The sequence below is a fragment of the Sminthopsis crassicaudata genome, chromosome 3, assembly GCF_048593235.1.
Source record: "Sminthopsis crassicaudata isolate SCR6 chromosome 3, ASM4859323v1, whole genome shotgun sequence".
Classification (NCBI taxonomy): domain Eukaryota; kingdom Metazoa; phylum Chordata; class Mammalia; order Dasyuromorphia; family Dasyuridae; genus Sminthopsis; species Sminthopsis crassicaudata.
This window is the reverse complement of record NC_133619.1, coordinates 651,076,939-651,100,943: the sequence shown is the minus strand read 5'-3', so window position 1 is coordinate 651,100,943 and position 24,005 is coordinate 651,076,939. Positions and strand designations below refer to the sequence as shown.

The window sequence follows — 24,005 nt, the reverse complement described above, 5'->3', positions numbered from 1 at the left end:
GGTGGAGCCGAGAGAAGGAGAAAAACGCCGAGGGGACGAGGCTACGTTTATTAAGAGGGTTTTGGCTTGGCACGCCTGGGCTTCCGATGGGAACTCGGGGCTTGGGTTTCCGGAGACCTTTACAACCCTCCCCACTGCCCGGTGGATTGGCCAGGAGGCCCTCGGTCTCCCAGAAGCCCCTAGGGCACTTTTGCCGCGAGATCTCATGGGACTTGTAGTCTCCGTGCCTCCCACTCCTGGCGGGCGAGAGTTGGACGATGTCGCTCCCGGCCCCCGAGCCCGCTCCGGTGGCTTCTCGGCATCAGAGATCCCGATCCTCCCCGCTGAGCGCCACAATCCTCTGGGCCAAGAGCACTTTACTTTCGCTTTCCTGAGGACGAGGAGAGCGGAGCGCATGAAAAGAGAAGCGGTCCCTGTCCTGTCCAGTCCCCCTCCCGCCCCGCCCCGCCCCGCCCCGCCCTCACCATCTTTATGTGCCCCTTCAGCTTGGAGACCTGGCGGCCGTAGGAACTGGCCAGTGTCAAGGTGTACACCATCAGGACGCTAGGGGAGAGGAAGGACGTGAAGACCCTTTCCCTTTGGCGCCCCCTCCCCCCGGGCGCCCCTGCCCCACCTTGACACGAGCAGCAGAGGGACAGCGAAGCTTAGGGTCCCCAGAAAGAACAGGAAATCTCGGGCAGTCTGGGGCAGGCCCTGGATGGCATGAGGTACGGCCGCCCAAATGGTCCGCTGGCCCCGGAAGGGGCCACACAGCTTGGACGGTGGGATCCTGAAACGGGAATCGGAGCGAGCGCACGGACGGGACCCAGACTCGGGCACTGGAGCGGGCGGCCCCGCCCCGCCCCCGCCCGGTCCCCGGCTCTCGGTAAGGGGGGAGTTGTGGCTCTGCTTCTGCCCCTTGGTCACTAAGAGCAGCTCGCGAGGGCTCGGCGCACGCGCCTTTCTGCAGCGCCCCCGGACAGCACCGAGCTGGGGGAGGGGGAGGAGGAGGACGCCCTGGACACTCACACGAAAATGCCGTAGAGCACGGGGACGGCGGAGACGGCCAAGCCCAGGAGCAGCACGAGTGGGAAGAAGAAGTTCGCGGTGGAGGCGCGGAACGTGCGAGAGGCCGGAGAACAGAAGAAGAAGAGCGAGAACTGCAGCGGGGGAGACTCGTCTGGGCCCGGGGGCGACTGGGGGGGAGACTCGTGGGGGGGAGACTCGTCAGGGCCCCGGGGAGACTGGGGGGGAGACTCTGGGGGGGGAGACTTGTTGGGGGGGGAGACTCGTCAGGGCCGGGAGGGAGACCCATCAGGGCCCCAGGGGAGACTGGGGGGGGAGACTCGTGGGGGGGGAGACTCGTGAGGGCCCCGGGGGAGACTGGGGGGGAGACTCGTCAGGGGCACCCTCCCTCCCGCCCTCACCCTCTTCAGGTAGAAGACGATCAGGAATTTGATTGTGTTGAGCCCCGCTAGGAGGGGGCAGTAGAAGGCCCCTATCCAGACCAGCGTCTGCCCATACACGAGCCCCAGCACCTCCTCCGGGACCTGGAACTCCATGGTCCCCAGCAGACGCCCCAGGCAGCCCCCGCACATACTGCCCAAGAGTCTAGAGGAGGAAGGAGGGGAGGATGCGGCTCGAGGCTTGCTCTTCCCGGGCGTTTTCCTACAGCCCCCGGGCTCGCCGTTCCCAGGTCTGGATAGCCGCCGGCAGCCAGCTCTACTTGCTCCCGGTCTGTGCATTTCTTCCTAGCACTCCCAGGGGAGGGGAGAACGGGGTCTAATGGCGGGGCCATGGTTTTCTGCAACTGAGTATGGGGACCGGGCAGAAGGGGGGGAAATCTTAGGGGACGGGAGGATGCAGAGGGCTTCTAGGCTATCCGAGAGGGGGCGAGGAGTAAACTCGGGCGTACTTGCGCGGGAACTGGACCAGCACCGGGATGGCCAGGAAGGTCAGCAGGTCGAACAGCAGTAGCTTGTACATCTCCTGCCCCACCCGGGTTTCCCAACACTGGGGATGGGGTAGGGGATCCGTCAAGTAAAACCCAAAGCGTCGCTCCCCTTCTCCTGGTCCCCACCCCTCGGGGACCCAGCATCCCTTGAGCCCCTTGAGGCTCCAGATGTCCCTGCCCTGGTCTTCCCCCCCCCCTCGCCCACCCCAGGGCCGGGTGTCCCCAGCCCTGTGCCCTTTCGGGGATCCTGCCATCACCGGTTGCTCCTTGTAGTTGTAGCCGCAGGTGGCACAGGCCTCAGCCTCAGGCTCGCCCCCGCAGGTGATCTCGTTCCAGAGGGACGCCAGCAGGACCACCGGAGAGGCCAGGCGGAGAAACACGGTCCTGGGGGCGGGGAGACAGGCAGTGTGGATGGCGGGGAGGGAGGAGCCCCAGCCAGTGGGGGCGGAGCCAGGTCCAGCCCCCGCCGGCCCGCCGGCCGCATCACCTGAGAAGCAGGAGCTGGAGCTGGCGGCTGCGGGTGTAGCCCTCCAGGCCGGTGATCAGGCCGAAGACGGGAGGCAGAAGGAGGTTAGCGGCAGATATGAAGATGGACGGCAGATAGGCCACCAGCAGCTTCAGGATCGGGGTCTCCAGGACCACAGGGACGTTCTGAGGGGAGGATGGGGCTGAGGAACAGCCCCGCCCTGAGGCTCTCAGCACCCCCCCCCCAGAGCCTGGGTCATACCTGCAAAACCTTGTTGGGGTCCACGGCCCAGTAGATCCCGTAAAAGGCGGCCCCCAGCATGGCGAGCACCAGCAGGTTGAGCAGTATCCGGGCCGCCCACAGGCCGGCCCACTGCGCCCGGCTCCGGGCCTCTGCGCGCTTCCTCAGCGAGGCCTCCTCCAGCTCCACCTGGGCGAGAGAGCGCGGACTCCGAGACCCGCTGGCGGCCGCCCCCCCCCCCCAGCTCTCGTCTCCCGCCTAAATCCCGGGCCGCCCCCTGGCAGCTCCCCCTCCCCAGCCCCGTCCCTCCCCTCCAAGTTGCAAGCCCCGCCCCCAGGCCCCTCCCGGACTTCTGCGCCCTGTCCATGGTCCTGCTCCGGCCGCCCCGGAAGCACCTGCAGCTCGTAGCGGAGCGCTCGCCTGCGGAGCTCCACCGGGCCCGGGCCCCGGAGCCCGAAGTCCCAGGCCGAGAAGATGCGGTGGCTGTAGCTGGTCAGGGCCCCGGATTCGCTCAGCAGGGTCTGCTTCAGTCCGGACACCGACCTGCGTGGGGGCGGGGCCTCAGAGCCGGGCTGGGGGTTAGGCGGAGGGGAGGGAGGGCGGCTCAGGCCCGGGCCCAGGAAGGGCTGAGGAAGGCTGGGGCCGGGGCTCGGAAATCCTACCTGTGGAGAATCAGGAGAAGGCAGAGGAGCCCACAGACGAACGTGCACAGCAAGTAGGCCATGGGCAGCCGGAAGGTGCCGCCGGTCAGCTGCGCCGGGTAGAAACCGTAAAAGAGGGGGGACCACTCTAGATGACCCTGTGAGGGAAACAAGGGGCAGGCGGGCAGGAAGAGACGAAACCCCGGGGCAGCGGGGCGGAGGGGAGCCCGGAATGGGCAACCTGCCCCTGGGGGGCTGCCCGCTCTTCCTGAACCATGCCTTTGGTTGCAGGCTCTTTTTGTGCTCCAAAGCTCTGGGGTCTAATGCTGGGGGAGGGGAAGGGGAGGGGAGGAGGGGCTGACTCTTGGGGCACAGGGGGGTGGGGCCTGACTCTTGGGGCACAGGGGGGTGGGGCCTGACTCTTGGGGCACAGGGGGGGGCCTGACTCTTGGGGCACAGGGGGGTGGGGCCTGACTCTTGGGGCACAGGGGGGTGGGGTCTGACTCTTGGGGCCCAGGGGGGGAGCTTGACTTTGGGGCACAGGGGGGTGGGGTCTGACTCTTGGGGCACAGGGGGGGAGCTTGACTTTGGGGCACAGGGGGTGGGGCCTGACTTTGGGACACAGCGGGGAGCCTGACTCCTGGGGACAGGATCCTTACCTGTCCAGAGAGCAGGTTGATGAGGTACGTGGGGTAGTCCACCAGGCCCTGGGGCAGCGGGTCATAGGGGCCGCAGGGCTGATGGACACCGTGTGAGGGTGGCCCCGGGATGGGCCCCAGCAGGAGGAGGGGCAGCAGGGTCAGAGCTCCTTGGAACAAGGCCCCCAGAATGTTCAAACCCAGCAGAAAGCGAAGGAGTCTGAAGTAGGACTCGGTGCCCGCCCCATACTGGCCTGGACGGAGAAGAGGTGTTAGGGACCCCCTGGTCCGGCGGCTGCGTCCCGGGGGACCCCGGTGTCCCACAGGCCCCACTCACCCCCGATCCTTGTCAGTGTGGTCCTCCAGGGAACCAGGATCTTTGGGGCTCCAGCCAAGCGAGCCCAGGCTCGGCCCAGGAGCAGGGTCCCCTTGGATCCCTGGCTGCCCGACGCCGGCCTTTCTGGCCTGCCAGCTTGGAGCTTCCTGGGGAGAGGGGAGCAGAGGCATGGAGTGGCAAAAACGGATGGGAGAGGAGAGAGAAAACTGGGGGGGGGTTCCCGCCCCTCACTAGCGCCCGGGGCAGGGGAGGAGGCAAGGCAGCAGCTGGGGTGGGGGCAGCTCTCACCACAGAAGCCGTTTGGCCTCCAGGGGCCAGGGCAGCTCTCGAAGGGCCTGGGATTCTGGGGGCGTCCCGGGGGGAGATCCCTCTTGCGGCCAGGCCTCAGGCCCGCTCTGCTCCAGAGGCGGGTCTGGCTCTCCCCAGGGAGGAACTCCCGGACCTCTGTACCTCACTGTGGCAGAGCTCGGGAGCTGGCTAAGTAAGGTGGACAGCGATGCGCCTGCGGGGGGCCGGGAGGAGAAAGGACGGCAAAGCTCTAGGGGATCCAGGACCGCCCTTCCCCACCCTTCCCCCAGCACATCCCCCACCCGCTACCCCGGCCCCGCAGGGGAGGGGGCGCATGGCTCCAGTCTGAGGCTTACCTCCCAGCACGTCCCCCACCCCGTTACCCCGCCCCTCCGGGATCCCCCGCTCCGCAGGGGAGGGGGCGCAAGGCTCCAGTCTGAGGCTTACCTCCCAGCACGTCCCCCACCCCGTTACCCCGCCCCTCCGGGATCCCCCGCTCCGCAGGGGAGGGGGCGCAGGGCTCCAGTCTGAGGCTTACCTCCCAGCACGTCCCCCACCCCGTTACCCCGCCCCTCCGGGATCCCCCGCTCCGCAGGGGAGGGGGCGCATGGCTCCAGTCTGAGGCTTACCTCCCAGCACATCCCCCACCCCGCTACCCCGGCCCCGCAGGGGAGGGGGCGCATAGCTCCAGTGTGAGGCTTACCTCCCAGCACGTCCCCCACCCTGCTACCCCGCCCCCTCCGGGATCCCCGGCTCCGCAGGGGAGGGGGCGCATGGCTCCAGTCTGAGGCTCACCTTCCCCCACTCCGCTACCCCGCCCCCTCCGGGATCCCCCGCTCCCTTTCCTTTGGGCACTAAGCTGTGCTCCTGCCCCCAGCTCTGTTCACTCAGATACTTGGATCCCCCCTCTCCCCGGGGGGCCCCAGGGATGCCCCTGCCCAGAACTCTGGGGGTTCTGAGCATCAGCTTCCTCCCCTGGGCAGCTTATTCTCGGGAGCGCCCCCAGCTCCTCCCCCCGTCTCTCGGAGCCCAGCTTCCCCTCCCCCCATCTAGCCCCCTAAGCTGCCCGGAGCTCAGGGACTTGGCGTCCCCTCCCGCCCCCAGCAGGACTTTGGCCTGGGGCCACTTCCTCCTTCCTTCCGCAGGGCCGGGTCGGAGCTTACACCTTCCTCCTCTCCTTGCTGGGGCTCCTCTCCCTCTCCCCCCCACCCGCACCGACCTCCTCTGCGACCAGGGCCCCTGGGCCTCCAGTCCTCCCCCGCTGCTCCGGCCTCCATTCTTTTGGGTCCCTGGGGCTATGGCAGCGCTCAGGTGAGGCGGGGCGGGGCTGGCCCCTCCCACACCTGGAAAGCTGGCCTCCCAGCAGAGCTCTGGCACCTGGCGCAAGGCCTGGCGGGGGCTGTAGTCTGCGGCCGCCGTCCTGGCAGAGGAAATCTCGAAACAGGGGGGGGGGGCTCCCAGACAATCACACCAAAGCTTTTGTCCAAGGCTCTTTATTGAGAAAATTAAAATTCCACCCCCCCAAGGAGCCAGCCTGGGGGGAGGCCGGCTTCAGGATTCCCAGCCCTGTCAGCCCCAGGAAGACGGCTCATCCTGCCCTAGCTCGGTCCGATCCTCCGGCCCCTCTGGGATCCAGGCTTCCGGGGTCTCCAGCCCCTCAGCCTTGGCGCCCCCCAGGAATTCGGGAGCCCCCTCGGACCTGTGGGGAACTCAGTGCCCGGCCCCGCCCTGCCCGGCTCCAGGGGCTCCTCACTCCTCCCGCAACTTGTCGGGGGGTGGGGGATGCTTGTTTGAGAGGGTCTTGGCTTCAGAGCGGGCACCCCCGCCCCTGCGGCCAGGGCCTCCCCCGCCCAGGGCCAACCCCAGCAGCAGGCCCCCCAGGGCCAGAAGGTGGATGCAGAAATAGATGGAGGCCCAGTAGCGAAGGGTGTCTCGCAGCGACAGCAGGACAAAGCCCATGCACATGTAGTCGTAGGCGCGCATCTTCAGGAACCAGTGGGCCCAGTCCCAGGCCTGCTGGGCCTTGGGGCCCAGGCGGCTTCGAAGGCCGGACTCCAGGCAGCCCTCGGCGGCCAGGCACAAGGGGATGGTCAGGAAGCTCAGGTAGTAGCCGGGGTGGATGCCGTGCCAGTAGGCGCTAAGCAGCATGGTCCAGGCACTCCTATGGGGAGGCGGGAGATGGGACGGAGAGAGTCAGGGGGATGGCAAGTCAGGGGGACAGTGGGGATCAAGGGGATGGGAGATGATGTGGGTGGGGGGGATGGTGGGGGTCAGGAGCACGGGGCCCTCCACTGCCCACCCCCGCTCCCGGGGGCTCACCTCAGCACGTAAGAGCGGGCGGGCGCACTCTTGTAGACGTACTGGGCGAGCCACCACTGCACCGTCATGTTCCAGTACCGCATCCCATCGCGGACGCGTACACAGAAGTCCGTCTGATAGCAGTCGATGTTGCGGATGGTCTCGTAGTCGTATTTGGTGGCTGCTCCGGCTTCTGGGCTGGAGGGACGGCTGGAGGTCGGGAGGGGCCCTGACGCCCCAGCCCAAGGGGACTGGCCTGGGCCCACCGGGGTGACCAGCTCTGCCTCCAGAACCTTCCCTCAAGGCTTGCAGGTGCAATCGCAGGGCAGGGCCCAGCTTAGCCTGGGGGTGGGGGGGCCCTCACCCCTGCATCTCAGGCTGATGGCCACCAGGGGCCCCGGACGGGGAAGAGCACCCTCCCCCACTACAGGATGGCCTGGGTAGTCCCACCGACCACAGCCGCGGAGAGTCTGGAAGCCCACGGGGAAAGGGGCATCCCTGGGCCCCAGCGACCCGACCCGTGGTGGATGCTGACCTGTCTGGCGCAGGATAGGGCTGGGTGGGGCCGCCCCCGGCCCTTGACTTGGCCCCCACGGGGTAGGCCCCGAATCCGGCGGCTATGCAGTCACACTCGGCCGCGATCCAGGCCACGTAGAAGCGCATCCGGAAGGCGAAGAAGACGGGCACCATGTAGAAGAGGCGGAAGGCGAAGGGCCGGTCGTAAAAGGCGTCCTCCCGCACGGCCTCCAGTGGGAAGAGCCAGGAGGACAGCAGGAAGAGCAGGCCAAAGACAGGGGCCGGCCGGGCCCGCAGCAGCAGCGGCTCCCAGCTGGGCACCGGCGCCGGGCCTTGGTGCACCCAGTCGTGGTACGTGCGGTAGCGGTAGAAGGGGCCTGCCGGGAGAGGTCAGGGCAGGCGTGGATGCAGGGAGAGGAGAGGTTGGGGCAGAAGCGGACACTGGGGAGACCCACGGGAGGGAGCACAGCAGACCAGGGCCCAAGGTCCGCCTCATGAGGTCCCCCACGGGAGAAGCTGCCCGGACTTCCCATTCTGCCAAAGAATGGGCGCTTCCGTTCACACGGCTAGGAGGTACCGGGCAGGAGCCCAAGAGAACCCTACCCAATGTGTCACACTGCCCATCGCGGAGCCCCACTTGGCGGGTCTGGAGGCCCCTCACTTTACCAAGGAGCAGTCGGGCCCAGGGAGGTTAAATGGCTGTGGAGGGTCCCTGGGCTGCTGTCACAGGTGGGACTGAACCCACTTTCCCACTTTTCTATCCAGCAGTTGTCACTAGAAGATGCCAGGGAGGTGTGATGAGAGAGCAGGTGTTCTTAGTGGACCACAAGCTCCCGGGTCAGCAGTGGGGTCCCTGTTTAAGAAGGGCACTGCCCCTAGCTGGAGGCCTTCCGGGGGACAGAGGACCCGGGCAGGGGCTGCTCACCCGTCAGGAGGCCCACGTAGCAGTAGCTGTAGCTGAGTATCTGGGGCAGGGAGGGCACGGCGAGGAGCTGCCCCACAGACGGCCGCTTCTGGGGATCCTCTTCCTTGTGCGCCCGGAGCTCCTGCACCTCGCTGGCAAGGCTCACCAGCTGGGAACGGGCACAGGGTCAGGGTCTGCCCTTTTGGCCCATCTCTCCCAGGGAGCTCAGGAGGGGCCAAACTAACTAAGCCCTGTAGCCCGCCTGGGGAGCTGGAATTCCGGGGGGCTCTCGGAGTTGGGGGCCACAACTGGAGATCCCTGGGAGGAGCCTAAGGTGCTGAGAGCTGCAAGTTCCAAGACCTCACCTTGAGTGTGAGCAGCAACTGCACGGCATTGGTGAAGGGTGTGGGGGCGGGGAGCCCCAATACGGTGACCATGCGGAAGAAGAGGAGGTAGAGGAAGGTCCAGGCCAGGGCCAGGGCGTGGCAGGATCTGCCCAGAGGAAGGGGACAGACAGAGACAGACAGAGAGACACCAGTGCCGCTGTCAAGCCGGGCTCTTCCCAACTGGGCCAGAGGGCGGGGGGGAGGGGCTGCCGGGCCGGCCCGGCCAGTTACCTGGGCCAGGTCTCCATGATGATCCAGGTGCCCAGGACGGTGGCCAGCGAGTGCAGGATGTGGGGTCCGCAGGTGAGCAGGGTCAGTGCCACACCCACCCCTGCGGCTCCCCATTGCTTCAGCCCGGGACCTGGAGGGGAGCGGGAGGCAGTGGGACAGGAGGCCGGGCCTCGGCACTGGCCCCCCCCCCCCCAGGCCCTCTGCTCCCCTCCCTTCCCCCATCTGCCCAGAGTCGGACCACAGGAAGGGGAACACACTCACCCGCTTGCTTAAAGAGGAAGCCCACGGGGATGGAGATAAGGAGGATCGCAAGATACTGCCACTCCTCGGGAGTCATGTTTCTGGGTGGGGGTGGGGCCGCAGTCACCCACGCATCCCCCTCCCCGACTCCTTAAGGCTCAGGATGTGTCCTCTCCCGAGTCCTCAGGAGCCCCCTAATCTTCTCCGTCCCTTGGTGGTCTTGGAGCAGACACCTCTCTTCCAGCCTGCCCCCCCCCCCCCCCCCGTCCCGAGAATGCCCCTCCCCCAGGGGATCGGGGATGTCCCCCCCTCCCCGCGCCCCAGGAGGTCCCGGGAATGCCCCTCCCCCAGGGGATCGGGGATGTCCCCCCCTCCCCGCGCCCCAGGAGGTCCCGGGAATGCCCCTCCCCCAGGGGATCGGGGATGTCCCCCCCTCCCCGCGCCCCAGGAGGTCCCGAGCTTGCCCCTTCTCCCTTCCCCTCCGCTCCCCAAGTTGTCCGAGCCTCCCTCAGTCCCATCTGGCTCCAGATGGGGTCCCCGGAACCCCGTCCCACCTGCAGCCCAGAGACCAGGCTGGGACCCGTCAGAATAGCGGAGGCAGCCTCCCAGTCCCACCCCCGGCAACTCCAGCTCAGCCCGCCCCCTCCTGCGGCCGCCCTCCCTTCCGGATCCGGGGCGGAGCCGCAGGCCCCCGAACAGGAGCCCCGACTTAGCAGGGCCTGGCGGAGAGGGGCCGGGCTCTGGGTCTAAAGAGGAAAGGGGGCGGGGCCTGTGGCAGGACCTGACATGTGGAAAGGAGCTGGGCCAAGGCTATCATTTTAATAGAGGGCGGGGCTACTGGCTCCGACCTTCCAAGGGGTGGGGCTGAGGGAAGGGCTACTAGCAGGGGCGGAGCCTGGCCACTGGCTTTCGGGAAGAGGCTGCCGGGTGAGGGTTCCGATGGGGCGTGGCTGAAGTTCGAGGGCTCGAAATGGAGTAGGGAATGAATTAGGGAAGGAGACGGAGGCCGAGGACCGGGCATTCGGAAAGGGGCGGAGCTGAAGCCCGAACTTTGGAAAGAAGTGGGTGCGAGTACAGGGTGGCTGAAAGAGGCAGGGAACGAAGGCGGGGCGTTTGGGCAAGGGGCGGAGCTGAAGGTGAGGGCTTCTAAGGGGGTGGAGCCCAGGGGATGAGCTACGCACGGGGGCGGGTCTGACGTCGAGTCTGGGGAAAGGGGCGGAGATTTGGCAACGGGGCGGGCTGAGGGCAAAATATTCTGGGGGGGGGGGCGTGGCTTTGGCTGCAAGAGCTCGGAAGGGGCGGGGCTGGGGCCGGGCTCCAGTGACGGCTCCGGGAGCTACTGGACACGTGGGCGCTGGCTGGCTCGGCGAGCCCTGCGGTAGCCGGCCCCGAGCGGCTCTGGAGCCCGACTCCATGCTGGTGGTGGAGGTGAAGGCCGGGCAGGCCCTGGTGTGGAGCGCCGAGGCTGCCCAGACGCTGCGGGAACGGCTGGGCGTGGGGGGCCGGCCCGTGGGGAGCCTGGCTCGGGGACCCCGGCAGAACGCGCGCCTCGGTCTCCCGCTGCTGCTGCTGCCGGAGGAGGCCCGGCTGCTGGCCGAGATCGGCGCCGCCACGCTCGTCACCGCACGGCGCCCAGAATCCGGCCAGCGAGCCCAGGTGCCCCGGGGGGAGCGCCGGCGGGGAGCCCGGGAGCTGAGGACCCAGGGGGAGGGGGCGAGGGAGAGGAGCCAGAACCCCGGGGGAGGGCGGGAGAGGCCGGGGAGCCTAGGACTCCGGGGGAGGAGGGCAGAGCCTGGGCCCCTGTCTCAGCTGAAAGCCCCCTCTTCCTCAGGCTGCGGCTGCGTACCGTCTGGAGCAGGAGGCTGGATTCCGGGAGCAGCGGGCCCTGGCGTCCGAGGCCCGGCAGAGGCGCCTACGGGACCTGGCCGAGCACATTGCCCAGGGCCGGGCCAAGAAACAGCGGGGCCCTCCGGAGATGGGGCAAGGAGAGGAGGGAGGTGAGCTGGGGGCCTTTGGGGGAGGGGGCCAGGAGTGCCTGCAGAGGTCCCACCTCTCCCGCTTTGCTCCTCCCCTTCTCCCACAGGGCTGCAGCCCCCTTTCCCGGAGACTGCCATGCTAGTCCAGCTGCCCACAGCTCGCCCCCGAGCAGCCTGGGCCAGGCCCCTGGACTGGCACCATCCGTCCCCAGATTGGCCCCATGCTGGAAACCCAGCTCACGAGCTCCGGTACCAAGTCTACAAGGACCTGTGGGAAAGGGGCTACTTCCTCACCTCCGGGGGCAAGTTTGGGGGCGACTTTCTGGTCTATCCAGGTGAGCTGCTTCTGCCCCCTTCTCCAGGGCCCTTCATGTGTGAGCCCTTTGTTCCAGAGCTGGGGGGAGGGGGTATCACTGCTTCCCTCCTGGCTTCTCTTTAATCTTGAATTGCAGACAAAGCCCCTCCTCCCCCCAGGTTTGGTAGTTTTACCCTAAGGAAGGCCCTGACTTCTGAACCTCAGTTTACTTCTGTGTAAAATGGGGGCGATGGGGTTTGGAGGAGGAGTTGCAGAAAAGCAGATTTGGGTTTAGGGAGCTGCTGTTCTCATTAGGGGGCCTGTTCTCATTGGGGGGCGCCATGCAAGAGCTAGATGACCACTGTCTAAGACAGTGGGGGAGGAGACAGCCCAGTGTGGATTCTGACCCCTGAGCCCATCCCTGAAGTGGAGAGAGAACTGACTCCCAAATCAGGAGGACCCGAGTTCAAATCCCCTCTCAGACATTTAGTACTTAGTAACTGTTGAGATCCTGGTCAAGACCCAGACTGCCTCCACCAAAAAAAATCAGTCAGCTCTGATTCTGTCCCCTTTGCCTTTTGGCCTCTGGTCACTCATTCTTTTCCTGGCCCTCAGTTTCCTCAGCTGTCCTGAGTGAGCCTGGACCCCTGCCCTCCACCTCTTGCTCCTGTCCTACATGTCTGTGTGGGTAGGGTGGCTGGAGGGAGGTTTAACCTGCACTGTCTCCCTCCCTCTGCACTCCAGGCGACCCCCTTCGCTACCACGCCCACTTTGTGGCCCAGTGCTGTGCCCCTGGGGACCCCCTCCCGCTGCCGGACCTCGTCTGTGCCGGACGTCTTGGGACCAACGTGCGCAAGACCCTGCTCCTGTGCTCTCCCCGGCCTGACGGCTCTGTGGCCTACACCTCCCTGCACTGGGCTGGTCTGCCATGATCAGGGAGAGGGCTGGAGGCCTGTCCTGAGCCTTTGGACCAGCTCCTGATGCCATCTAAACCCAGACGTGGATTGGCCAAGGAGAGGGGGAGCCACCTTTTGCTGCTTAACCAGAATCAAAACCTCTCGATGGGTGCGGACTCTGGGGGCTGGGCCTTCCTAGGAGGCTGAGTCAGCTCCAGCCTTTCCTAGAGCTTCCCTCTGGCCTCAGTCTCGTCATCCTTAAAATGGGGATTGCAGTAAGGGGCTTGAGCCTCCTCTTCCCCCATTACATTAATCCTGAGACAGACAGCTAAATGTTGCATTGCTGGGAGGGGATCCTGAAGACCTGAGTTCTACTGTGCCCTCAGACCCGTCGTGGCTGTGTGGTCCCGGGCAAGTCATTTCCCCTAGTTCTGAGCCAGGAAAAGGGGCTAGCAACTCCTTCCCAGGGTTGTTGTAGAGACAAGTTGAAATCATTACTGGAAAGCACTTCCCGCAGTGACTGGCACACAGGAGGTGTGGTAGAAATGGTAGTATTTTGCCATTATTGTCTTCATGTGTAGATATTTTGGGCCCTTCACCTTCCCATTTGCCTCTCTCTGGACCCTGGGAGCAGCCTAGCCCCCAGAGCCCTTGCTGAATCCAGAGACAATCTGCTGAACACCACGTTGCCCCATTATTTGTTTTGTATATAAATTTTATTTTAATACTACTTTATTTTTCCAATTACATTCTCTTGTTGTCATGGTTGTTGGCAGATTCTTTTTTTTTCTTTAAACTTTTAATAGTGTTTTATTTTTCCAAATACATGTGGAGAGAATCTGCAGCATACATTTTTGTAAAACTTCTGTGTTCTAAATTTTTCTTCCTCTCTCCCTTACTTCCCCCTTTCCTGAGACAGCGAGCAATCTGATGTAGGTTAAATATTTGCCATCCTTTTAAACATTTCCATATTTGTCATCTTGTACACGGAGAATCAGACCAAAAAGGAAAAAATAAACCTGTGAGAAAGAAACAAAAAGTAAAAATCCTGTGCCCTGATCCACATTCAGTCTCCACAGTTCTCCCTCTGGATGTGATTGACATTTTCTATTCCTAGTCTATTGGAATTGCCTTGAATCAGAGCTTTGCTGAGAAGAGCTAAACCCATCACAGGTGATCATCTCATAATCTTATTACTGGTACAATCCAACATTCATTTTGGTAAGATTTTGAGTTCCAATTTCTCTTCTCCCTCCATTCCCCACCTTCCCCCTCCACACAACAGCAAGCAATCTGATAGAGGCTAAGTATTTGCAGTCCTTTAAACATATTTCCATAGGAGTCACATTGGGGGAAAAAAAATCAGAACAAAAGAGAAAAAACAAAAGAAAGAAAAAACAAGAGAGCTGAAAACAGTGTGCTTCGATCCACACTCAGTCTCCATTATTCTTTCTCTGAATGCAGATGGCATTTTCCATCCCAAATCTCTTGGAATTGCCTCGGATCACTGCATTGCTGAGAGGAGCTAAGTCTTCCCCTTGCCCTTACTGTGTTCAATGATGCTCATGTCGGCATCAGTTCATTTAAGTCTTTCCATCCAGGCTTTTCTGCTTTTTCATCACTTTTTATAGAATAATAATACTCCATAACATCCATATACCATAACTTATTCAGCCATTCTCCAAGTGATGGGCATCCACTCAATGTCCAATTTTTTGCGACCATAAAAGCTGTCACAGTTTTGCACGTGTGGGTCCCTTTCCCTCCTTTTAGATCTCTTTGGGATGTAAGCCCAGTAGAGACACTGCTGGGTCAAAGGGGACGCACAGTTTGATATCTATTTGGGCATAGTTCCAGTCTGCTCTCTAGAATGGTTGGTTCCATTTACAACTCCACTAACAATGTATGTGTCCCAGTTTTCCCACATCACCTCCAACATTTATCATTATCTTTTCCTACCATCTTTGCTAATCTGAGAGGTAAGAGGTGGAACCTCATGAGTTTTAATTTGCATTTTTTCTAAACAATAGTGAGAATATTTTTTTTCACATGACTGTGGATGACGTTAATTTCATCTGAAAATTCTCTGTTCCTATCCTTTGATCTTTGCCTATTTTTCCAAATAGCTTATGTAACATTGGGATTTTTCTTTAAATATTTGGTAGAATTGACTTCTAAATCCAGCTGGCCTTGGAGATTTTTTGAATTTACCAAGTCAATTCTACCAAATAAATATACTGTCCAAGTACATGGTCAGCTTTTGTGTAGTGGTTGAGGTCCCCCGCTAGTATAGTTTTGCTGTCTATTTCTTCCTGTAACTGAATTAGCTTCTCCTAAGAATTTGGACACTGAACCTCTTGTTGCACACAGGTTTAGTAATGATATGACTTTATTTGTCTAGGCTATCTCTTATCTAGATGATTCCTTATCTCTTTTAATTGGATTTTTGTTTTTCCTTTGTCTGAGATCTAGATTGCTACTCCCCCCTCCCTTTTTTTTTTTTTTTTTTTTGGCAGCTTAATATGTTCTGCTCCAGTCTTTTACCTTTACTCTCTATATCTGTTTCTAAAATGTTTCTTGTAAACAATATATTTTAGGGTTTTGGTTTTAAGCTCTCTGCTTCCATTTTATGGGAGAGTTCATCTGAACTGCATTCAGTTAGCATCATCATCTGTGGATTTCCCTTCATCCTATTTTCTCCTGATTATACATCTCTTGTATATATCTCTTTCCAGCCTGTCCCTCCTCACCAGGGTTTTGTTTCTGACCAGCCCCTCTCTTTTATCAGCCCTCCTTTCTCCTACCTCTTTCTGCGATTTCTGCCCTTCCTTTTCCCATCCCTTTCTGTCCTATTTCTTTTCAGTCCTTCCCTTTTATTTCCCCTTTTTACTACTTCCCTATATAGTAAGACAAAATTTGAAAACCAACAGGGTATGTATGTTATTTCCTCTGAGCTAACATTGATGAGATTAAGCTTTAGACAATGTTCATCCCTCTCCCTTCTTTTCCCTCTAATTGTAATAGGTCTTTTGTGCCTCTTCATGTAATCTGATTTGTCCCATTTTACCTCCCCTTTCCTTTTCTCCCAGGACAATCCTTTTTTCCACTCTTTTTTGTCTTATATCATCACATCAGTCAACTTATACTCAAACCCTCTTATGTATAGCCCTTCTAATTATCCTAATTGTTCTCAAGAATTACAGGTATCATCTTCCCACGTAGGGATGTACACAGTTTTAACCTTTAAATAACATTTTTCTCTTTCCTTTTACCTTTTTATGCTTCTCTGAGTCTTATATTTGAAGATTACATTTTCTGTTTAGTTTATCAGAAATGATTGAAAGTCCCCCATTTCATCAAAGATCCAACTTTTCCTCTGAAAGATTATGCTGGATAATTGCTTTTTGGTTGTAATTCAAGCTCCTTTGCTTTCTAGAATATGGTATTCCAGGCTCTCTAATCCTTATTGTAGAAGCTGTTAATTCTTGGGTAATCCTAACTATGGTTTTTGATATTTGAATTGTTTCTTTCTTGCAGATTGTCGTATTTTCTCCTTAACTTTATAGTTCTGGAATTAAGCTACAATATGTCTTGGAATTTTCCTTGCAGACCTCTTTCAGGGGGTGATTGAGAGATCCTTTCAATTACTTTTGCCCTGCTCTTAAAAAAATATATATATAAATAGCTTTTTATTTTTCAAAATACATGTAAAGATAGTTTTCAACATTCACCTTTGCAAAACCTTATATTCCAAATTTTTGTCCCTTCTTTTCCCCCTCCCCTCAACAGCAAGTAATCCAATAGAGGTTAAACACGTGCAATTCTTCTAAACATTATTTCCACTTTTATGATCCTCTCTTTGTTGACTTCTTTTTAAGATGTTTTCTAGGTTCTTTTTTTATTGATGGCTTTCAGGTAGTGCAGTACTTAAAATGATCTCTCCTGCATCTGTTTTCCTCCTCGCTAGTTTTCCCAGTAAGTTATTTGAGAACTTCTATTTTATTTTTGAGTTTGATTCTTGATGTCTCAGAGTCATTTGCTTCCATTTGCCCAGTTCTGGTTTGTAATGTTTCAGTTAGCTTTCTCACCTCCTTTTCCGTTTGGCTAATTCTACTTTTAAAGGTGTTCTCTTCATCTATTTTTGTCTCTCCTTTGCTAAGCTGTTGACTCCCTCATTTTGCACACCTCTCATTCCTTCTCCCAGTTTTTCTCCCTGTCTTACTAGAGTTTTAAAATCCTCCGGGCGAGGGACCACTTCCCACCTCCGGTAGAGATTTCGCCCGTGGGCGGAGTGGGCGTGGTGAACGTCCCCATCCCCGCAGTAACTTTCGGTGGTCCTGGTTCTTCGTTCCTTCCTTTGGTTTTTGGATGACTCGGTAGCCCAGATGGCCATTAACAGAGAAGGCTTGCAGGGAGAAGCACTGAGGGGATCATCTGGGCCTTTGGTTCTTAAGCAGGCCTTTTCTTCTGTATCCAATCACAAACCCCCATTCTATTCCCTTATAAAAGGACTTGACTGTAGCTCCCCCCCCCCTCCAGCTTTTCCAGGAATTCAGCCCCCGGTCAATGGCACCGCTTGTAGCTACCTCCTTGTGGGTTAGTCAGCCAGCTAAGCAACGATGGCTAACCCCCCTCGGCCTTGAGCCCACTCTTGCCGCGCGCTAAAACCTCTGCCCCCCTTGCAACACTGGCCGATAACCTCAATACGCCTTTGGGGTCCAACGCCCCGAACCCCAACATTTCCCGGCTTTTAAAGTTGAGATCTGCTCCCGGAGGACAGGGGGCGCTGTCTGAGCTTTCTCGGCTTCGCGTGCAGGGTCCCTGTGTCTGCCGACCTGCTTGTAGAGCCGGACTCTTCACCCCGCCTCTGGGGGGGGTTCCTTTCTGCCTGAGTCCCTCCCCCACCGCCTTGTATTTGTTTTGATATAAACGCATAAAACATAGGTTATAGATCATTTCCTGGGGTGGCCGTAGGCGGGATCTAGGTTAGAACCGAGCCTGGGGGCAGCCCCAGGAGGGAGTCGGACTCAGCTCCGCGTCTGGCCACGCCTCTCCGGGACGCTCGCTTCCTGTTGGCCAGCACTGCGCCGGCGCGGTGACGTCAGAACTCCGCCCCCGGAGTTTTAAGGGCCGCACGCCGTTGGGCCGAGTCCTTTCCCGGTCGGCTCGGGGTCTTGCTGTAGGTGAGCGCGTGGTGGCCGGGCACTAGGGAGACTGGGTCAGCGCGGGAGCTGGGACTCGGAGCTCGCCGAGGAGGTTCCCCGACGAGGTTCCCCGACCATCCCCCCTTTCCCCCAAAGCCAGCCGAGCGCACTTTCGGCCTCCTTCCCTCCGCTAGGGCTTGTCTGCGTCTCCGAGTTCTCCGCGCGCAGGCGCCGTAGCGCCTGTGCTGAGCCGCGTCTCTCTCCCCACGCACAGGCGCCGTGAGACCTACTAGGCCAAGATGCCGGTCGCCAGGAGCTGGGTATGTCGGAAAACGTACGTGACGCCGCGGCGGCCCTTCGAGAAGTCGCGCCTGGACCAGGAGTTGAAGCTGATCGGTCAGCGGCCCGCCGAGGAGGGGGGCGGGGAAGGGGTGGCTCTACGGCGGCCGGGAGGGCGCGGGGCACCGCGGGGCTCCTCCACCCACGTGCTCTGCTCGCTTCCCCCCAGGCGAGTACGGGCTCCGGAACAAGCGCGAGGTGTGGCGGGTCAAGTTCACGCTGGCCAAGATCCGCAAGGCTGCGCGGGAGCTGCTCACGCTGGACGAGAAGGACCAGCGGCGCCTCTTTGAGGGTGAGCGGACGGGTGACCCCCTTTCCGGGGTGGGGGAGGCCCCCCGGTGCCAAATTGACAGCGTTTCCGGGGCCCCCCAGGTAATGCTCTCCTGCGGAGGCTGGTGCGGATCGGCGTCCTGGACGAGGGCAAGATGAAGCTGGATTACATCCTGGGCCTGAAGATCGAGGACTTCCTGGAGCGGCGCCTGCAGACGCAGGTCTTCAAGCTGGGCCTGGCCAAGTCCATCCACCACGCGCGGGTCCTGATCCGCCAGAGGCACATCAGGTGCGGCCGAGCCCCCTCCCCCGCCCCCCCAGCTCCCTGCAGGTGATCACGTGGGGGTCTTCCCTCCCCCCCCTGCGCAAGGCTCACTGCGGCTCCGCCGTACACCTTGTGAAGGCGCTCTCGGGCCGGGCCGGCAGGTGAGGGGGCGTGGGGGAGGGTGGTGCCCGGGGCCGCAGCCACGTCGTGGTCCCCCTCCCTCCCCCCGCCCCGGACCCGCCCCCGAACGCCTCCCTCTCCTCCCCGGCAGGGTCCGCAAGCAGGTGGTGAACATCCCCTCCTTCATCGTGCGCCTGGACTCCCAGAAGCACATCGACTTCTCGCTGCGCTCGCCCTACGGCGGCGGCCGAGCCGGCCGGGTCAAGAGGAAGAACGCCAAGAAGGGCCAGGGCGGGGCGGGCACCGGGGACGACGAGGAGGAAGATTAAGAGTTACCCGTCCCTCCCCACAGTCTATCTCCAAGTGGAATAAAGCTCTTTGACTAAATGCGCGCCTGCGGTCTTGGGGAGGGGGGGCGGGGCGGGACCCTGCACTCCCCCCGGGCCGCCTGCTTACAGCCCGGAGCCCTGGGGAGGAAGAAGCCTGTGGCCGGAGGCCCGGCAGTGGAGCCTCCTGGGGAGGCTGGGCCGCCCCGGCCACCGACCCCACCCGGACCACCATTGACCTTCGGGCCTTACTCGAGGAGATGGGGGAGGGGGGATTCGGATAGCGGCGGGCTCCGGGGAAGGGCCAGGGCGTCCAGCCCGAGGTCGCGCGGGGTGAGGGGGCCGGGGCTGGCCGCAAAGGCGCTCGTGGCCACAGGGAGGGTGGGGAGCACCGAGCCCGGGAGGCCCGGGCCGTGCCGTGGGAACGGGCAATCCGGGGAGACGGAGAGCGGAATCGTGTTTATTCACGTGGTGCCCCTCACAGTGCTCCCCTCAGCCCTGGGCTGTGCTCCAGCGTCCCCCCTGCCGGCCAGGTCCGCTCCAGTCCGGAGGGGGAGGGGTGGCGGGTGCGGTGTCCGAGTCGGTCTGGGGTCACTTCACCCAGGGGCCATCCCTCCGTCTGTCCGGAGCTGGGCGTGAGGGCGGTGCTTCCCCTTCCGTCCCCCTGCCTGCCCCGCCCCTGGTAACGTGGACAGAGGAAGGCGGGGGCGGGGGCTTGCGGGCGGCCTCCGTCCCGTTCTGGGGATCCCGGGAGGGCACGTTAGGTGCCGGGCTGCCCTCCTGGGCCCCCGGGCTCGCTCAGCGCAGGGCCGCGTAGAGGCTGGGCGCCGCTGGGCCAGAGCGCGGAGGGTCCGCGGCCCCGGCCTCGAGCTTCAGCTGCGCGTAGGTCACTTGCTGAGGGTCTTCCCCGGTGGGAGCCTGGCCGGAGGGGAGGGGGGGCTGAGCAGGGGGAGGACCCTGACCCCTGACCCCCGGCTGCGTGTGAGCCTGGGAAGCCGCCCCTCCCCCCCCCCAGCTGAGAGACTCACGGCAGTGTCGTCCTGTCTGGCCTCCTCTGTCTGTCTGCCATCCCCCACAGCAGCGTCTGGAGGCAGAGGGGGGGGGAGGGGGGTCAGGACCCCGGCTCCGCCCAGGCCCAGCCTTTCCCTCAGACCCCCCAGCCCCTCCCGCCCTGCCCCCACTCACACAGTCTCTCCTCCATGGGGGTCGCAGCCGGGTCTGAGCTGGGGAACAAGAAGGCAGAGTGAGGGCGTCTGGGAAGGTGGGGGGCGGTGGGGGAGGGTCTGGGAAGGGGGGCGGGGCGGTGGGGGCGGGTCTATCTTGGGCTCCTACCTCTTGAGGGTCTTCTTGACCTCTCTGCTCCCTTTGCCTGTGGGGAGAGTCGGGGTCAGCCTTCCCTGGGGTGCAGGCCCTCCGCCCGGCTGCCCCCAGCCCCAAGAACTCACTGATTCTGGCCCGATGGCGGCGGCGGAGGAGGAGGAGGAGGAGGAGGAGCACCGCTGAGACCCCCAGCAAGATGCTTGCCGTGAGACCCGAGGAAGCTGGGGCTGAAGCTGGGGGGGGGCGCAGATTAAGGCCGCCTGGTCCCCGGGAGGCCCAGAGCCGGCCACTCGAGCCCTGCGCACTCCAGAGCCTGGCCTGGTCTGGGTGGTCCGGCCCGGAGGTCCTGCTGGCTCCTCTCCCCTCCAGGCAGGCGGGAGACAGGAGGCAAGCACTGAAGTGCTCAGCTGGCGCCCAGGGGTGGGGGCGCCGTGGGGAAGGAAGGCCAGTAGGGGTGCGCAGGCCCAGCCTGGACCCCTCCCCAAAGGGAGGGAGGAGGGGAGAGGAGCCTTCAGGAGCACTCAGCCGGCGCCACGCACCCTGAACTTGGAGCTGAGTCCAGTCCAGCCTCAGACACTTGCTAGCTGTGTGACCCTGGGAAGGGGTCACTGGCACTTTACCTCAGTTTACTCATCTGTAAAACTGTCACATGATGAGGGATTAACGGGGATTTCAGGAAAGACATTTTGTAGGAGGTGAACCTTAGAGGGGAGTGAATAAGGAAAATATGCCAAGCACAGCTCGGGCAAAAGTCCAGAGGTGGGAGAAGGGGGGGTAAGGATGCGGTCAGGGAAGAGGGAAAAGCTAGAGCCCGGCTGTCCATCCCGCAAGGGGAGCCCTTCGGGGCCCTCTGTGATTCACGTTCCCAGGACAAGCTCTGCCTGGCTCACCCTCTGGGGTGCTGGGCAAGTCCCTCCCCTCTCTGGGCCTCACTTTCCCATCTGTACAATGGGAGTATAAGCATGAGGTGGGAATGGTTAGAAAGAAGCAGACTTCTGCCCCCTCCCTCTGCACTGCAGAGTCCCTGCAGTAGACACCTGGCCAGGCCCTGCCCACCCTCAGGCCTCTGGGTGCCCCGGCCCTCCCTGATGTGTCCTGGGACCCTTCAAACAGGGGTGCCCCAGGACCAGGGAGGGAGCTTAGGAGGACTGGGAGGAAGGGGGCGGGGTCTCACCTGTGACCCTGAGCTCCAGGGGGTCACTGGGGGCTGACCATTCATGGGAGGTGTAGCTCTGAAAGCTGTAGCATCTGTACGTCCCTCCGGGGGTGGAATTCACAGCAGGGATGGAGAAATTGGCCTGAGAGCCCCGTCCATGGGGCTGGGCCGAGGCCTGGGTGACCGGTGCTCCGTCCTTGTACAGGGCCGAGCAGTCAAAGAACAGCAGGGAATGGCACCGGAGGGTCACGTCCTGTCCTGGAGCCACCGTGGAGCTGGGCCAGGCTGAGAGGGAGGGTGCCGGGAAAAGCCCTGGTGGAGCAGGAGAGCCGGGACTGAGAACAGGAAGAGCCTCCCCTCTCTGGGCCCAGGCTGGAGCCGGCACAGGGACAGAGCAGCGGCCGGCCCACCCCCCTCTCCCTGTCCCGGCTTCCACAGGGCCTGCTGGGGTTGGGGGCGCAGGGGCTCCAGAGCCTCCTCACCTGACACTCTCAGCTCCAGGGGCTCACTGGGCTCTGACCACCGTGACTGGTAGTAGTAGACACACTGGTAGCTCCCTGCAGTGTTTGCTGCCATTTCAGGGATGGTGAACCAGGCTTCCAGCCCAGCTGGAAAAACTTCCACAAAATTATTGCTTCCTCTCTTCCTCAGGTGGTACACACCAGCTCCAGGGGGTCCTTTACACCAGAGGTTCACAGGATTCCCTTGGGGGACCACCAAGCCTGGCTCAGCCCTGAGGGAGGGTCTGGGCAATGTGTCTGGAAGAGAATCAGCCTTGAGATCCCCTCTCAGCCCCTCCCCCACCCCCTCCCAGAATCATCCATCAGCACAGACCCCCTCCCCTTGTATCCCCTTCCCTGTCCCCCCCCCAGCTCTCAGTGCTGAGCAGGCAGGAGGGGCAGGAAGCTGGGGCAAGGACTCACCCTGTTGTGCCCAGGTCCCCCAGCACAGACAAAGCCCTGTAGGACAGGCTGTCATTAGACTCGGCTCCCAGAAGCCCCAAGTTTGTCACCACACTCAAGGGGCATTTAGGCAGCAGGGGACCCCGGCTACTGTGCTGGCTGGGCCCCTTCTCACTGGCCCTTCTTTTCCTGCTCTGTTGGGCCCGGAGCAGGGTCCAGGCAGGTCTAGCTTTGAGGCTGCCTCTGGAATCATGGCTCTCCCACTTCCCAGGACTTACCGAAGCCCAGCAGGGCAGTGTGTGCGGGGGCCATTGTGCCCGAGGGCGAGTGCAGGGCTCTTAGCGGAGCGTCACGGGCACGGGATGTGGTCAGAGTGGCCTTCTCCAAGTTCATGCCCTGCTCCCGCCCAACGATGAATCTGGAAGAAGACGTCCTTCATTAGGCCGGAGGGATGAGTCAAAGCCGGTTGACTCCAATGCAGGCACCAGGGTCTCAGGAGATAGCTGTCCCCTGGGGAATGTCAGAGAACATGGTCATGGGCTTGCAGGCAAGGAAGGCGATGGTCCCAGTGGCAGTCAGAAAAGGATGATTTCAGAGACGTGGATGGAGTGAAGGGCAGCATGGGGCTGGTGCTACACGGTCTCCACACAGTCTCCACCCGGGCTGCTGCATTTGAAAGCCCAGGAGAGAAGAGGAAGAAGTTGTGGAGGAAGGGCCACAAGCAGAACAGGAAGGCAGACAAGTACAAAATGAGCAAGCGATCACATGCTTCAAGCAGCAAGGTCTGTGGAGTGGAGGCTTTTTCCCCTCTTGTGTCAAGTAAAGTCATTGAGTAGTGATTAGGCAGAGGATACAGAGGCGCCTTTTTGGTGTTTAATTTCAGATTAATAATGTACACAGTTTTATACACTCACATGCCACCTTAAAGCGCAGGGATCAGCTTTCTTGAGCCCCGGGGAGCAGACTTCAGCAGTCACCCAGGTTGGAAACCTGATCTTTTGCCTTTTGGAAGATGATGTTCCAATCTCTCCTTTCCTTCAAAAGTACCCGTTATGAAGTCTTGGGAGGTTTTCCAGTTTCAGGGTAGAAGAGGACCTGCATGTGGTACAGCAGAATGGAGGCTGTTTTTGGAATGGGAGGACATAGATTCAGATCTCACTCTTGCCATGTAGTACTTGTATGTGACTTGTATGTGACAGGAGATGTTATTTCTCTGGGCTTCAATTTCCTTTTCCGTAAACTGGGGTGATATAACCAACACATTACACATTCAAGCAGAAAACAAAGCTTCCTTGGGGGTTTCCTTGATATCCTAACTAGCTTTTCCACTGCCAATGGAAATAGGCTTTAGGCTTCTCTTTGGGAAGTGCGGACAACTGAGGAGCCTTTGCTAAGAAAAGCTTACAAAAATTTTCAGGCATCCTTTTTTTTTTTTTTTTTTTTAAAGGTATAGGATTATCTGTTTTAAATTTTAAATGTTATTATATTGTTAGATTAAGAATAAATTTACCATCAATGAAAAGGAAGTTAAAGCAAAAATTAGGAGCTATTTTGCCCAATTGTATGCTAACAAATCTGATAATCTAAGTGAAATGGATGAATACTTACAAAAATATAGATTGCCCAGATTAATAGCTGAGGAAATAAATTACTTAAATAGTCCCATTTTAGAAAAAAAAAAAATTGAATAAGCTATTAATGAAGCCCTAAGGAAAAAAAAACTCCAGGGCTAGATGGATTTATAAGTCAGTTTTTCTAAACATCTAAAGAAGAACTAATTCCAATATTGCATAAACTATTTGGAAAAAAAAAAGTCAAATAAAGAGGATTGCCAAATTCCTTCTATGATACAAATATGGTGCTGATACCTAAACCAGG

General features: G+C 60.3%; 5 protein-coding genes across 9 annotated transcripts; 2 read left to right on the top strand and 3 right to left on the bottom strand.

The window, feature by feature from the left end:
* Window positions 1-27: 27 nt before the first annotated feature.
* On the bottom strand, window positions 28-5,899 carry TMC4 (transmembrane channel like 4). The gene is made up of 15 exons (XM_074308081.1): window positions 5,763-5,899; window positions 4,544-4,757; window positions 4,256-4,401; window positions 3,940-4,172; window positions 3,302-3,438; window positions 3,035-3,182; window positions 2,661-2,828; window positions 2,421-2,584; window positions 2,191-2,317; window positions 1,895-1,992; window positions 1,407-1,590; window positions 1,009-1,139; window positions 614-769; window positions 465-543; window positions 28-370 (listed from the first exon to the last, which is right to left on the bottom strand). Exons 1-15 carry the CDS (start codon window positions 5,818-5,820, stop codon window positions 302-304), a joined length of 2,112 nt encoding a protein of 703 aa, XP_074164182.1. The 5' UTR covers window positions 5,821-5,899; the 3' UTR covers window positions 28-301.
* A 121-nt stretch (window positions 5,900-6,020) lies between these two features.
* Window positions 6,021-9,801, bottom strand: MBOAT7 (membrane bound acylglycerophosphatidylinositol O-acyltransferase MBOAT7). Its single transcript, XM_074308085.1, has 8 exons — window positions 9,673-9,801; window positions 9,140-9,219; window positions 8,879-9,008; window positions 8,627-8,753; window positions 8,283-8,430; window positions 7,377-7,734; window positions 6,863-7,039; window positions 6,021-6,704 (listed from the first exon to the last, which is right to left on the bottom strand). Exons 2-8 carry the CDS (start codon window positions 9,213-9,215, stop codon window positions 6,293-6,295), a joined length of 1,428 nt encoding a protein of 475 aa, XP_074164186.1. The 5' UTR covers window positions 9,216-9,219; window positions 9,673-9,801; the 3' UTR covers window positions 6,021-6,292.
* A 610-nt stretch (window positions 9,802-10,411) lies between these two features.
* Window positions 10,412-13,048, top strand: TSEN34 (tRNA splicing endonuclease subunit 34). The gene is given in 4 exon segments (XM_074308097.1): window positions 10,412-10,774; window positions 10,950-11,130; window positions 11,133-11,429; window positions 12,134-13,048. Coding segments are annotated over 4 exon segments (909 nt in total). The 5' UTR covers window positions 10,412-10,531; the 3' UTR covers window positions 12,322-13,048.
* A 4,331-nt stretch (window positions 13,049-17,379) lies between these two features.
* Window positions 17,380-18,810, top strand: RPS9 (ribosomal protein S9). 2 transcript variants are annotated; one of them, XM_074308103.1, is made up of 5 exons: window positions 17,380-17,468; window positions 17,704-17,825; window positions 17,938-18,060; window positions 18,141-18,327; window positions 18,575-18,810. In XM_074308103.1, the coding sequence occupies exons 2-5, from the start codon at window positions 17,729-17,731 to the stop codon at window positions 18,750-18,752; spliced, it is 585 nt and encodes a 194-aa protein (XP_074164204.1). In that variant the 5' UTR covers window positions 17,380-17,468; window positions 17,704-17,728; the 3' UTR covers window positions 18,753-18,810. The 2 variants fall into 2 exon arrangements, with proteins under 2 accessions (XP_074164204.1, XP_074164205.1); XM_074308104.1 differs by having other exon boundaries at window positions 17,443-17,468; window positions 17,624-17,825.
* A 379-nt stretch (window positions 18,811-19,189) lies between these two features.
* LOC141565070 (platelet glycoprotein VI-like) lies at window positions 19,190-22,841 on the bottom strand. 4 transcript variants are annotated; one of them, XM_074308087.1, is made up of 9 exons: window positions 22,406-22,838; window positions 22,149-22,184; window positions 21,708-21,983; window positions 21,244-21,537; window positions 20,195-20,302; window positions 20,082-20,118; window positions 19,935-19,972; window positions 19,778-19,833; window positions 19,190-19,667 (listed from the first exon to the last, which is right to left on the bottom strand). In XM_074308087.1, the coding sequence occupies exons 1-9, from the start codon at window positions 22,518-22,520 to the stop codon at window positions 19,548-19,550; spliced, it is 1,080 nt and encodes a 359-aa protein (XP_074164188.1). In that variant the 5' UTR covers window positions 22,521-22,838; the 3' UTR covers window positions 19,190-19,547. The 4 variants fall into 4 exon arrangements, with proteins under 4 accessions (XP_074164188.1, XP_074164189.1, XP_074164191.1 ...); XM_074308088.1 differs by lacking the exon at window positions 22,149-22,184 and having other exon boundaries at window positions 22,406-22,839; XM_074308090.1 differs by lacking the exon at window positions 20,195-20,302.
* Between the last annotated feature and the right edge of the window lie 1,164 nt (window positions 22,842-24,005).